At 33.9% G+C, this 15,770-nt stretch overlaps 1 protein-coding gene across 2 annotated transcripts in view; it reads left to right on the top strand.

Moving 5' to 3' along the window:
* The window catches only part of si:ch211-40k21.5, a 10,215-nt gene extending 2,201 nt beyond the window's left edge, over positions 1 to 8,014 (top strand). For both annotated transcript variants that reach the window (NM_001386538.1, NM_001386537.1), the window contains 4 exon segments: positions 2,548 to 2,659; positions 2,756 to 2,881; positions 4,499 to 4,645; positions 7,576 to 8,014. In NM_001386538.1, coding sequence (NP_001373467.1) covers positions 2,548 to 2,659; positions 2,756 to 2,881; positions 4,499 to 4,645; positions 7,576 to 7,857 — 667 coding nt within the window. In that variant the 3' untranslated portion in view covers positions 7,858 to 8,014.
* The last annotated feature ends 7,756 nt before the right edge of the window (positions 8,015 to 15,770 follow it).

Genomic DNA, 15,770 nt, shown 5'->3' with positions numbered 1-15,770 from the left:
CATTTTCTTTTCAGCTTAGTCCCTTTACTAATCTGGGGTCGCCACGAACTGCCAACTTATTCAGCACTTGCTCTACAGAGGCGGATGCCCTTCCAGCCACAACCCAACACTGGGAAACACCCACACGCTCTTGCACACACACACTCACATAGCTTATTAAATTCCCCTATAGCGCATGTATTTGGATTGTGGGGTAAACAGGAGCACCCAGAGGAAACCCAAACCAACACGAGGAGAACATGCAAACTCCACACAGAAATGCCAACTGGCCCAATGCAGCGGGGGCTCGAATCAGCGATTTTCTTGCTTTGAGGAGATTGTGCTACCCACTGGGCCACCGTGGTGCCCTGTATAAAACTAATTAAGTAAAAAAAGGAACTTTTTAATGTTCATAAAACTTCTCATACTGTCTAATCTGTTTTTGAAAAACATTATTCATTCATATTAACATTTAATTCCCCTATAGTGCAAACCGGAGCACCCGGAGGAAACCCACACCAACATGGGGGCCAACTCCTCATACTGTCTAATCGGTTTTTGCAAAACATTATTCATTCATATTATTTAAATCCCTGTTTTCTTAGCTTCCAATAGGTATACAGTAGATATCTATTAGCGTTAAAGCTATTTTGTCTCCCTAGTATAGATAGTTTAATCAGGGTTGCAGAGTTGGGACAGTTGCAACATGCTGTTGCAACTGTCCCCAATTACAAAATTAATTTAAAGCTTGCTATATTAAGAATGTACAATTTTAATTATCAGTTTCAATGTAATTTAATTTGAAATGAAATAAAGAATTCATTATTTCAAAGTTCATAAAAGTAGTTTAATAAAGATTCAGTCTAGATTTTCAAAAAAATTCTTTCAGTTTTATAGGACTGATAATTTGGTTACTTGTTCTTTTATTAGTCTGTATTTATATGGCCAATTTAACAAATTTACATTTAGTCCTTTTACCAAAAACAAAATAAAATCCAACCTGATGTTTTAGATTTTTTTTATTGTTATGTTACTACATTTGGGTTTGTTGCAATGTTTCACTTTGTCAGTTCAAGTTTAAATTCTGTATATATTATCATATGTACACATGTTACAGTAATGTGGGTGGGTGTCCAATAGATGTGGATTTATTATATTAAAATTTGGGGTTTCCACAGAAAACTGTCTCTAAGTAAAGTAAGGAAATGCAAAAAATGCAAAAAGTCTCCACTCTCCCCTATACACTGACAAAAGTGGAAATAATTTGAGTAATGCGATTTGATTTTATGATGGTTGATATTAGCATTTACACTGCAATACAGTGACCCTGTAGTTTCATTTTAATTTTTTTTAATGCAATTTATTGTACTATTATATATTTTTTCCATTTTATATTTACACCTACGTGTGTATGTTATCTCAGCCAATATAAAAAACAAAGTACACAATGCCACACTTGATAAGATTAACTTCTCGAACAACATTATCTATAAAACTACACAAAACCACATGAGGAAAGTGATCTAACGAACTAAACTGATATCAGACTGACAACATTAAAAATAAACATACTATAAAAATAAAAGTTAATTAAAGACATATTAAATTGAATGTCCATTTTAGTAGCGGGTCGGATTTGGTGGAAAAATCGAGCGTTTACGTCACTTCCGTAAATGCAAGTCTGTGCGCGAGTCTGTGGAAAGCGAATAATTGGTCAGTTTTGTGTTTAGGGAATGTTATCAGGAATTATGAGTCGTTCTAAATGGAAACTGAAGAAAAAACGTGGTCAAAGCAATGCAGTCTCGAGACAATAAAAGTCGACTTGCAAAAAAGGAAAGCGACAGAGTTCACGGCAAAACTACAATCAATATAGGCGGAGCACTATAAATAATGTATTTATTTATACAATAAAAGTGCCTTTTTAAACTCCAGTACAGTCTAACTCCAGTACAGTCAAAAATGGCCCATGATAACCTTTGGTTTGGTCCGCCTTTCCCATCTGAATAGAGGGAGAATGATGAAGAGTTGGTTGTGGCAAATGCCTTTGAAAGAGAGAGAGAGAGAGATCACCATTTAAAATTTACCATAACTTTTTGCTTCTTTGTTTAATTGAGAAGCTACAAAAAGCCAACTAAAATTAAATGTTTTATTTAAATGTTGTAAATAAATCTGACTTAATGTAAATACTGTCCCTTGACGGATGCACAAGACAACAGCGAGCAAATTAAGGCAAAGACAGGAGCAGCTGGACTAGTGTATTCTCATTGAACTCCATTGTGTTATAAATGGGATTGTTTATGTTTTGACTATATTAAGTCCATTATAAAAGGCAAAAAATGATACTGCATCATTAATTTATATGTTTTAAAGCCACTTTTCTAGTTCTTTTTAAATCTTAGGAAATAAATAGGAAATTATCCATGGCACATTTAATGTAATACAATTTGGTATATTCAATTTCCGCCCACAGCCCTCAATTAAGTTTGGTTTTTGGCCCTTTATAAGAAAAGGTTTGGGCACTCATAGTCTAAGTAATGTTTCTCAGATTCTCTTTTTTTATTATTTAAGGGCATTTAGTGAACTTTCAGAAGACCGATCCAGCATTTCTTCAATCTCTCCAATCTCCATTCCTCCCAGAAGACAACCTCAGAAATCAATAAGGCCTGCGCTGCAATCTGAGGTAATAATTACTATGCACACTTGGTTTGTTCACTCAATTAACAATATCTCAACAAAAATCTGTATTTGCATCTAACTCCTTGTAAAATATTGTTAGGCAACATGGACTGATTCACTCAGTTCGGACCAGCTGTCAGACTCTGAAACTCTGCCCGGTCCTGATTCCAAATCTGCAAATGTTGAAGTTCTCGAGTTCGGCTACGAGCATCCTCCATATCAGACAGTAAGTAATCGCAGATTATGCTAGTTTTGTCAGGTTGTGCCGGATTTTACAGTCAATGCAATCCAGCAGATTACACAAGACCAGGGTTTTAATTTAAATTCCAGACACTTGTCAATGGCTGATGACTTGCTGGCCATATGCATTGCCATTTTAACATGCACATTATAAGCAATTACTTCATACCATATCACATTTTAAGGCATGTTAATAAAAATACAAGGCAACTCTGTTTAATATTCTATGCCAGGGGTGCCCAAACGTTTTCTTATAAAGGGACAAAAACCAAATTTAATTGAGGGCTGTGGGCCAAAGTTGAATATTTCAAATTGTATTACATTAAATTCACCATGGGTAATTTCCTAATTTATTTGCTAAGATTTTAAAATGAAAACGTTGCTTTAAAACATATAAATTAATAATGCAGTATTATTTTTAACTTTTTATAATGAACTTAATATAGTAAAAACAAACAATCCTATTTATAACACAATGGAGTTCAATGAGAATACACTAGTCAAGCTGCTCCTGCCTTTGCCTTAATTTGCTCGCCGATGTCTTGTGCATCTGTCAACTGGCAGTATTTACATTAAGTCAGATTTATTTACAACATTTAATTTTAGTTGGCTTTTTTGTAGCTCCTTAATTAAACAAAAAACAAAAGGTTATGTTGAATTTGAAGTGATGATTTCTCTCAAAAGGTTTTTGCCACAACCAACTCATCATTCTCCTTCTATTCAGATGGGATGGTGGGCCAAACCAAAGGTTACCATGGGCCAACTTTGGCCCACAGGCCCTACTTTGGTCATCACTGTTCCAAGCCAATGCTAAATCTCACATTTGTCAATTGACTAGTCTTAATTTTAGGCCCTGACTCTGTTAAAAACCAAAACAGCTAAATAATTGTGAATCCATTTAAAATATACAGTTGAAGTCAGAATTATTAGCCACCCTGTTTATTTTTTTCCCCAATTTCTGTTTAGCGAAGAGAAGATTATTTCAACACATTTCTAAACATAATAATTTTAGTAACTCATTTCTAATAACTGATTTTTATTATCTTTGCCATGATGACAGTAAATAATATTTGATTAGATATTTTTCAAGACACTTCTGTACAGCTTAAAGTGACATTTAAAGGCTTAACTAGGTTAATTAGGGTAACTAGGCAGGTTAAGTTAATTAGGCAAGTTATTGTATAATGATGGCTTGTTCTGTAGACTATGAGGAAAAATATATAGCTTAAAGGGGCTAATAATATTGTCCTTAAAATGGCTTTTAAAAAATTAATAACTGCTTTTATTCTAGCCGAAATGAAACAAATAAAAATTTTTCCAGAAGAAAAAATATTATCAGACATACTGTGAAAATATCCTTGCGCTGTTATACATCATTTGGGAAATATTTAAAAAAAATAAAATAAAAATCAAAGGGGAGCTAATAATTCTGACTTCAGCTGTAAATATTCAGTTAACAAGTGGTAATGCCCATTTTTGTATATTTTTGTGAATTAAAATGAATACTTTATTTGGGTGTAAACTAAAATATCATAAAGTGCACCAATTCAAGAACCAAAGACTATTGCTGGTACTCATGTTACTGTTTTTTTCTACCACATAGATTAAGCAAGAAGAGCCTGAACAACAATTGGAGGATGAATCTGGTGTGGATATCATGATTGCTTCTACTGCACAGTCGTATGGTTTTGTTCCTCATTGTTCATCATCTACAGATGAAGAAAACGAAATGCAATGGGATGAAATAAAGGTTGGTGTAAAGGATTTTTTTTTCCTGACAAATATCTTACCACATGCTTTTTCAAAAGTATTTCCAGGGGTTTGCTGTACACACGATGGTTGCTTTTACAATTAAATCTATTTTTGTACTTGAGCACATGCTTGTCACATCTTCAGATGAACAAGTTAAAATTGACAAGAAACTAATTTAGTCATACTGTGCAATGTAAGGATTAAATTAATGATGAGTTGTTGAATTATTCTAAAATAATGCACACCAGCTGTTGTGATATAGCCATGTCGGATACCTCAGGTGTGCTTTATTTCCTAATAATTCAATGGACTGGAGTCAATTATTATGCTTATAATATAGCTACCATAACTAAAGATACTGTTCATGTTTAAGTTAGGCTTTGTCATTCCGCTACATGTGTGGACATACAGGACCACGGTGCTACAAAAATAATAAATGTACAACAATGGATGCTAGATCAGTTTAAACTTATACAAAACTAACATATTGGGAGTGGTAATTTAACTATACCAAATATGCATACACTATAAATGCTTAGTTACAAATAATCAAATTTAGTCACTGTGCATTTGTTTGCAGCTGCTTTTAGATGCAAGGATTAAATGAATGAGTTGTAGAATTATTAGGAAATAATGCACACTAGAGGTTGTGATACAGCAATGTCGGATACCTCAGGTGTGCTTTATTTTCAAATAACACACTAGAGTTTGTGCGTGTGAAATTCTGGCGTACGGCGCTGCGAAAAGAGGCGGGAATTAACAAGATTATTAGACATAAAAAAAAGCGAGCAATTGAGTGGAAATCACCAATCCCACCTAAACTGTCACTTTGGCTTAGTGATGTAATGCTATTTTTGAAAACAGAAAAAATTTAATATTTTCTTAGAGGATCAACCAAAACATTATTCAAAACATGGGACCCTCTAAAATTCATATTGAGACTAATGTACTCCTCAAACCATAAATTCCCAACCCCACCCCCACCCACCTTTTTTTTTATTTAATTCATTTATTCATTTGTAAATTTATTTTTATTTTATTTTCATTTTTATTATTATTATTATTATTATTAATATATTTTTTTATTTAATGCATTTCCTTTTCATAAAAAATTTGTATTATGTTAATTTGTCTCTTTTTCAAATTTATGTATGGTTCAAAAAAAAGAAAAAACGAAAATACCTTTGTAATTGAATACCTTTAAATGTACTGTACCTTTTGTCAAAAACACAAATACACAAAAAAAAAAAAAAAAAAAAAAAGCGAGCGATTGCTCCATGTTTTAAATTTCTGTCCAGAGAGGTCATGTTTTGATCCTCGATTGGTTTCATACAGTCAAGTGATGCGATTTCGCAGGTCAGAGTTCACCAAGCTTGAACTTTGCACTGCAGCAACCTGCGAAACTTGACGCATGACCCTGCGTTTCCGGTCTGATGCGTTCGCGTGCGTATGAATGGAAGTCTATGGGGAAAAAAGTCAAGTGTGACCGCAGCTTAATTCAATGGACTGGAGTCTATTATTATGCTTATAGCTACCATATCTAAAGACATTGCTCAAGTTGGGCTTTGTCATTACATACAGTAGAACAAATTGATGTCTTGCAGTGCTACATTAAAAAAAAAAATACAAAAAAAAAAAAAAAAAAATATATATATATATATATATATATATATCTATATATATATATATATATATATATATATATATATATATATTTAAACAAAACACTTGACGTAAGAGCAATTTAAAACAATACATAACATATTGGAGCTATACTATACTGTAAATACTTAAACTATTCACAACTTAAGAGACTTTACAAGTACTTTAACTTAAGATAGAACAATATTGTGCAAAAGACGTATTTTAGGGTTGAGTAGTGATTTGTTGGACATTCACAAGTAAACATTGGCTGTTTCTCAATTCCAAGAATGCAGAGAACAGACTTGCGCTCTCATGGAGACAGTTCTTGTCAGGTTACCTCGGGAGACTGCGTGAACAGAGAATGTGTCCCGTGAGAAAAGAGATGCTGCGTTCTTCCTGGTGGTCGCATGACCTTCACGCATTAACGGAAATGTAAACATTACAGCATTTATACAGCTATTAGTTTTTATCCTTTTTAATACATATTACATGTACAAAAGCCTTACAAATATACTTTTCCCAATACAAATTAAACCGATTTTAAGAATTTCAGCAAATAAACACCCTTAATGTGTCTATGCCTTTATTAAGATTGTTTATGGTAATGTTTACTTTCACAGTCACATCTCTCAATTTTACTAACAAATCTATATAAAATGCTTCCCCACCTCCATTATTTAGCCGCAATGATTTCTGGTCTGCATCCATGCATCCTCAATACCAAGATTGCATCCGGGAACTTTCACGTGTCCAATATTCTTGCAGTCTTGAGTTTTGGAACTGAACTTCGACACTATGATGATGACACGAGAACACAAAACGCATAATGAGAAACAGCCATTGTTTTTCCTTAATGAGTCCTTGTAAGATGGAGTTTAAGTGTCCGGTGCATATGAAAAGAGTGTTTCTACAGGTGGTTTATAAAGCCCACTCACCTCTGTGAGGCACACTTCAGAATTTTACATTATAGATGTTGTAATAAGACATTCTCCAGGTTTGATTTTAACCCTTTAACATTAGTACATTTTATAAAACTTGTTATTAAACAGATTAACTTTTGCTCATCTAATTCATAGCATTTTGATTAGTGTCTACAGTAGGCTGTGTAACTATAACGTGGAAAAATCCAGCCTGAAACTACTTCAGTTGTTCGTTTACCTGAAAATAACTGCACTAGAATGTTCATCAGCCAATCAGAACAAAGCATTAAACAGCTCTTTGATACAAGCTTAAATGTCTTCTCAAATCTACACATATAGCAACTAATAGTTTTGTGTCTTGAAGGATGAATTAGCAGAGACTGCACAGCGACTGGAAGAGCGCTTGGAAGCAATGAGGTCATTGTCAGTCCGCGCACCAGAACCCATGTCAGTGACCAAAGAAAAAGATAAGGAAGTAAAATGGACCAACAAATCCAGTTTGAAGACGCTATTCAGGACCTGCCATCAGTGTGGAGAGTCGGTACTGGAGTTTAAGACGTTAACATCAGGGAGCCTCAGCTGGATTCAGTGGGAATGTTCAAAAGGACACCTCATGTGCCTCTTCCACAACTATAACACCACGTAACACTCAATCCAGATGAGGAATCAAGCAACTGCACACTATGTATATAGGTTTAGCACATTGTGAATAACGGATTATCAGTTTTACTTTGCAATAAATGATCTCTTTATTGGTGAAAGGGAGGTTTGGGATGTTCTATAATTAAAAATCTTTCAGTTCATTGGAAAATGATTAATTTGGATAGACGCAAAAATGTTCCGCTCCAGATGTTCTACTCACGTTGCACTTGCTTAAATTGTTTGAATTGCAAGTGCAATTTACTGATTTCGTACAGCAAAGCACTCCCATGATCTCACTAGCCATGTTTCCATCCAGATATTTTTATGCGCATTTGGAATATACATAAAAATGGTGGGCGAGGCAGTGGCGCAGTAGGTAGTGCTGTTGCCTCACAGCAAGAAGATTGCTGGTTTGAACCTCGGCTCAGTTGGCGTTTCTGTGTGGAGTTTGCATGTTCTCCCTGCCTTCGCGTGGGTTTCCTCCGGGTGCTCTGGTTTCCCCCACAGTCCAAAGACATGCAGTACAGGTGAATTGGGTAGGCTAAATTGTCCGTAGTGTTTGAGTGTGTGTGTAAATGTTTCCCAGAGATGGGTTGCGGCTGGAAGGGCATCCGCTGCGTAAAAACTTGCTGGATAAGTTGGTGGTTCATTCCACTGTGGCGACCCCAGATTAATAAAGGGACTAAGCCGACAAGCAAAATGAATGAATGAATAAAAAAGGTGGATGGAAACGTAGCTAAAGTTTATCCCACTCGGTTATGCTTATACTTATTTTTTTATGCGCATAAATGTTGAAAGTGCGCAATAAAAAATGTATAAACGTATATAAACTACGATGGAAATGCTATTACTGAACAAATTCCAGTATACACATTTAAAAAGGGCATGTGATTTTGTTATAAGAGATCATACGATGATAAAATTGAGTGAATGGATATCTGAACATCTGAAAGTCATTTTAAAACGCCAGTATTAAATATTATTATACTATTAATATAATGACTTCCAGAATTGTCAAGAGCGTCTGTGTTCCACGTGTTCATTGCATGTCGGCATCGTCTTCTGAGGCGAGAGTCATTTATTAAACAAGGAAAAGATCCAAGCAGCTTCTCCCACCGCAGTAAATTTCAATTTTTCTTTTAATATTTGGCGCCAGTTTATCAGGAAGTGGTGGTTTTGTTCTCTTTGACCTATTAGATGGAAACGCTGCTTTATTTGCACACCTTTTATGCAATGTTTCAGTTTTGGACAAAGTTAATTTGCATGTTTTGGATGGAAACATAGCTAGTGATATTTAGGAAAACAGAGTTCTTGTTGTGATTTATACTATTTGTGATTCTGGACCACATAAAGAATCATGAGATTTATTTATTTATTTTTTTTTGGACAAGATCTCAGATACAAGCGTCCGAAATGAGTTTCCATCGCAGGGAGGCAGGGCGCACCCTTATAGATGGGGTGAGGAGCTCTGTCACCCGGGAGGAGCTCAGAGTAGAGCTGCTGCTCTTCCACATTGAGAGAAGTCAGTTAAGGTGGCTCGAGCATCTGTCCCACCGGGAGGAGGCCTCAGGGAAGACCCAGGACACACTGGAGGGACGGTTTCTCTGCTGGCCTGGGAAAGCCTCTGGATCCTGCCGAAGGAAGTGTCTGGGGAGAGTGAAGTCTGGGGTTCTCTCTTAAGACTGCTGCCCCCGCGACCAGTCCCCGGAAAAGTAGTTGAAAAATGATGGATGGATGAATGAATTATTAAGATTTATACATCAAATGAAAGCTGAATAAATAAGCTTCCATCAATCTATACTTCATATTTTAGGGCAGGGGTGTCAAACTCAGTTCCTGGAGGGCCGCAGCCCTGCTTCAACACACTTACCTGTAGATTTCAAACAAGCCTAAAGGACTTAATTGGTTTGATGAGGGTTGGACTTTGCACTTTTCTATGCGAATTTGCCTATAAACTAGTCCAAATAAAAGTTCTTACAAATGCACATTACCAATCAAAAACTGAGCTCTTATACATTTACATTGCTTTTATACATTTGATACATTTACATATTATATATATAACTGAATTTTAATACGCTTCACAGTGTCAGAGGTTTGGGACTCAAGTATTTAAGTTGCAATATTATTGTAGATCATAAGCAGGGCCTAACAAAACCTGTGGACATTTCTTGCTATTTTTACACCATTTTGTTTTAAAAAAATTGTTTATATATATATATATATATATATATATATATATATATATATATTATTTTTTTTATTTTTATTTTTTTTTTTAAATAAAATTTTTTTTTGCAGATTTATGTGGAATGATTTTAGGAGTACAGGAACTAAACAAAACATGAACAAAAAAATAATAACTCCAGGTTTATAATGCAAATCCAATTAGATCCATTTGTTTGGTAAACAAAGCCAGTTTCATATACTAGATCTACAAAAACTGAAAATATTACTTTGTTTTGCAAGCAAATTATATAAACATTTGCATATTAGTTAAAATTACTTAAATATAAAGGCTGAACATATATGTACACTCATTTACAGGAGGAAATAAATGGGCATTTCTGCTGTTGAAGGGTATTGTGAAAGAGTGGACACTATAACTTCAGTCAAATCGACTCGCTTTGCTGCAGATGAAATGGTGATATAAAGAATTTTCATCTCTCACCCAGTTTGCAGGCCAGCACAAAGTCAATGATCTCGAGGAGCGTCCCGGCGGCGTTCACACAGACAATGTTTTCTGGCTTCACGTCCAGGTGGACGATGTTTTTCCCCATGCATGTACTGGGATTCCCTCCAGGATCTGCGTGATTAAAACTCATCTACAATCCGCTCAAACAGCTCCCCACCTGCAACAAAACGCAGGAAAAGGGGCTAGAGGTTGTACTTTTTGATTATTTGAATTAAGTGTTATATAGTTGATATACATAATATAGTTCCCCAAAGGGTTCACACACTATGCCAAATTCCTTTAATTTCACTGACTAAAATGTGGCATTTCAATAACCTATAATGCACCGAACAGAAATTGACAGGACTTAAAAGTAACCAGCTCGCAACTTGGGTACATTCTGTCAGTGACTGCTTATGCTGCTACCTGACATAGACTAGGCAAAAAAACTATATAATAATAATAATCATCATCATAACTAGCAATCTAACATTGTATTTTTTACCTTTATTACCAGTGGTTAGCTTTAAGGACCTCAAGATCTAAGCTTTTCTGTCTTCTGCTTTAGAATTAATTATTTTTGTAGCCAAATCTCTTGAAATGCAATTTATTCTAGAATGTTTGGCTAAGTTAACAAGTACGGCCTGCTGACTGCATTTGAAGTATAGCTGGCAGACAAGTGTGGATGTTTTTTTATTTTTTATTTTTATTTAATGCCATGTGAGCAACCAAGGCTATTTTCATGGCAAGAACAAATCAATAATAAATATCTACAGTTGAAGTCAGAATTATTAGCCCCCTTGAATTATTAGCCACCCTGTTTATTTTTTCCCCAATTTCTGTTTAACGGAGAGATTTTTCTTCAACACATTTCTAAACATAATAGTTTTAATAACTCTAAAAACAGATTTATTTTATCTTTGCCATGATGACAGTTAATAATATTTGACAAGATATTTTTCAAGACACTTCTCTACAGCTTAAAGTGACATTTAAAGCCTTGACTAGGTTAATTAGGGTAACTAGGCAGGTTGGGTAATTAGGCAATTTATTGTATAAAGTTGGTTTGTTCTTTAGACTATTGAAAAAAAATTAGCTTAAGGAGGCTAATAATTTTGACCTTAAAATGGTTCTTAAATTAAAAATTGCTTTTATTCTGGCTGAAATAAAACTAATAAGACTTTCTCCAAAAGAAAAAAAAATCAGGCATACTGTGAAAATTTCCTTACTCTGTTATTAAAAAAATCAAAGAGGGGAGAATAATTCTGACTTCAACTGTATATTTTAAAAGTTTTTACAGAGTGATCTCTCTCTCTCTCTCTCTATATATATATATATGTAAATGTATAATAAGGGCTAGAATACAGCTAGAATTTAATTATTATAGATTGATGGACAATATTGTAGGTTTTAAAGATATTTGGGATTCAGATGGACAGATATGTACTGTTATAGGAGAGAACTTATCTTTTTCTGAATTATTTTAAAAGAAAAAAAAATGTGCTAATGTAATTTTTTCAATGATCTTATACTGATTGTGTATTGATTCCTTTTTAAAAAAGGCAAAATAAAGTTTGTTAAAATCTCTCTCTCTCTCTCTCTCTCTCTCTATATATATATATATATATATATATATATAAATGCAGGAAAAAAATCTAGTTACATCACCTTCAGTTACAAAGCAGATTCGTGTCATTTGAAGTCAAAACCATTCATTTAAAATATTTACCGAATGATGTTTAACAGAGCAAGGAAATTTTAACAGTACGTTATGTCTGATAATATTTATTCTTCTAAAAAAAAAGTCTTATTTGTTTTATTTTGGAAGCAGTGTTTAATTGTTTAAAACCATTTTAAGGTCTTGAGTTTGACTAGCTGACAGGTTTTGAGAAATCGCTGTCGGTGCTCGTTCACGTGAGTGACAATCACACAGTGTGTGAACTATCAAAGACGCGATCTGAGAGAATCGCCGACACCAATGAGATACTTGGCATGCTAAATATCTGGACGATCTAATATCTGTCGATTTAAAATCATGTCGTGTGAAATGGGTTCTGATTGAAAATAATATCAGCGATTACCAACAGCCAATGAGAGAGCAGCATCCACTAGTATGGGTAACTGTTCCCCGGTTCCTGATTACCTCATTAGCTTCATTAATTACTCTCACCTGTGTCTGATTTAGTTTGCTCATGGTATATACAGCCCTGTTTTCTCCAATAAGTAGTCCAAACTCATGCTTGTGACTTCAACAATCATGTTTGGTTTCCTTTATTAGGGCCTTAAATTTAATTTGCCTGTTGAATAACACGCAACCTTTTTTTGTTTTGTAAATTTAAGCTTATTGGTGTAAGTATTAGGCATTAACAAGAGGTTTTTACATTCAATATAGAGAACAACTGAACATACAAATCTGACGAGAATGTCAAATTAAAATGAATAGTAAATAAAACTAAAGTCCTGTATGACAAAATCATTTAAAAGTAATGCTAACAAGTTGAAATAATGAAAATAGGTGAAATAATCAATAAAGATAATAAAATAAGACTTGTAATGAAGGCTGTGATTATTGAAGTAATGATTAAAAATGCTGGTAAATATAAAAGTCAGTAACTTCAACATTTAACCACACATTGAAAGAGAAAACTTGATGTACTCACCTGAACTCTTGTTTGCTGTGACGTCTGTAGTGAAACACTCATCAACTTTAACAGACTTGTATACTGCAAACAAAACTCCAAACAACTCATCAGTCATGTGACTTGCTCTGATTGGGTAATTAAACATGGCATATAATTGGCTAAGAAGCACGGAGCTTGTGTGATTGGCTACAGGCATAATGAGACTTTATGAGTGCAGTTTATTAGATCATTTATAATCCCACGATGTACACTATATTGGTTTATATTTAGTGTTTACATGACACCAATTTGAGTTTCAAAACTGTATTATTATTACTACATTATACTATAATATGTGAGCATTTATTTCCCAGAAATGGCTGGAAGGGCATCCGCTGCGTAAAAACTTGCTGGATAAGTTGGCGGTTCATTCCGCTGTGGCGACCCCAGATTAATAAAGGGACTAAGTTGACAAGAAAATGAATGAATGAAATTTGAGCATTTCCAATTAACGATGACTATTTTACTTCCTTGAATCAATTGTTTTATATTTAACCTCTGATCTGGGACGTTTATTCTAGTATATTTTTAATAATAAACTGTTTAATTATGAACTTATCTTGATAAACTATTTCTTTAGCGCACCTCTGAATTTCTTTTTGTTTTCCCCACTTATCTGACACTGATTTTAGTGTGATTTTAACACTGGATATATCTTTTCCTTCTGGAGAGATTTCTTTAATCTTTACCATGATGACAGATACTTGACTAGATATTTTTCAAGATACTAGTATTCAGCTTAAAGTGACATTTAAAGGTTTAACAAGATCTTTGAACAACAGTGGATTGTTTTGTAGACAATCTTTAAAAAATGTGGCTTAAGGGGGCTGATAATATTGACCTTAAAATGGATTTTAAAAAATAAACTGCTTTTATTCTAGTCGAAATAAAACAAATAAGACTTTTTCCAGAAGATGAAAAATATTATAGAAAACATTGTAAAAAATTCCTTAATCCATTAAATATCTAATGAGAAATATTTGAAAAAGAATAAATATTGGGCATGAGGGCTAATAACAGCATCATAATAAATTAGAATATTTTATTTACCAGATTCAGTTCATCTGGGGGCTTTGGCTCAAACCTGAATGGTAAAATGTAAGTCTAATCTTCTAATCCACTGGAATAAAATCCATTATTATTATTGTTATTATTATAACAATGTGATTAACCAAGTATAATTTTCAGAGGTGAATGTCTTCCAGTATGAGAAGCTAAGCAGAGAGAAATGGAAGTCTCATTTCAAGAATCTAAAGGTTTTTTTTTTGGCTGTGGTCAGCTACAGACGTTTTCATTGACTGTTATATGGACAAAATATGTCAAGAAAATGAATTATTATGACACAATAAAACATTAATTCTGCTGTCGTATCAGATCATGTAGTTCCACATTCTTGTATTTAAGGGTCACATATTTTTATTAAGTAAATATGGAACTATAAACAGTGCATTTATGGAGCAGTTTCCTTTTTTTTAATAGTTAAAAATAAATAATCACACACACAAAAGTTCTTCTAAGTTTTCCTCCTAATGTACAATCATTCTGTTTGTATGCATCTTATAATTTATTAATTTTTATTGCATTGATTATTGTTTTTCTCTCACTGCAATGCTGCTTTCCCACAATAAAAGTCTTTCAATATATTTCATTATGATGTATTACTCTTTATATTAATCTTATACCATCCCATTAATAATAATAACCGATCACAAAAACAATTTTATTAATTTATTTCTACGAATAAAGCCTGAGCATGCAAATATTTCACGAACTAAAACTAAGGCTTGAAAAAACAGTTTTGTTCATTCATTGGGGTGGAGGAAACCCACGCCAACACGGGGAGAACATGCAAACTCCATATAGAAATGCCAACTGGCCCACCCGGGACTCAAACCAGCGACATTCTTGCAGTGCTAACCACTGTGCAACCCAAAACAGTTTCAATTTATTCAAAATATAAACCTTATCACCTGTATATTTACTACAAATCTGTACATACAATTCAACATCCAGATTTCTTGACTAACTGCATGTCTGTTCAATGTTTAACTTAATTTTTTTCATATTTATTTTGTGTTGTCTTTGTGACTTTATATACACTGGAAGCTTCTGTAGCCAAAACAAATTCCTTGTGTGTGTGTGAAGCACACTTGGCAATAAAACTGATTCTGAAAATATTCCTAGCACGTCTAGGAAACAGTAAATAAATAAACAACAAGATGAAAGCAGCTATTCAAGAGTTTATTTTCACCTTGATCTGATTTGACAATTTAGGATCTTAAGGACCAAATCTACCACAATAGCCATCTTGAAAGTAAAACGATTCCACATATGTATATAAAAAAACCAGACTGTGATGCACAGTTTGAGCAGTCATGGGTTCAGCTCAAATCAACACACAAATCCGGAGATTTTCATTCTCGGCTTGCTCTTTTTGTGAAAGGAGAAACATTTTTAACACCACATAAATCTAAAACATCACATGTGCCTCTGTTAATTTTTTTTGTTGCTGTGTATTTCTGTTTTCTCCCTCCCAAATCTGTCTGTTTTTTTTTTCAATGA

This window comes from Danio rerio, chromosome 24 (assembly GCF_049306965.1).
Source record: "Danio rerio strain Tuebingen ecotype United States chromosome 24, GRCz12tu, whole genome shotgun sequence".
Taxonomy (NCBI): domain Eukaryota; kingdom Metazoa; phylum Chordata; class Actinopteri; order Cypriniformes; family Danionidae; genus Danio; species Danio rerio.
Note: the sequence above shows the minus strand (reverse complement) of the source record. Positions and strands in the feature narration are given on the sequence as shown.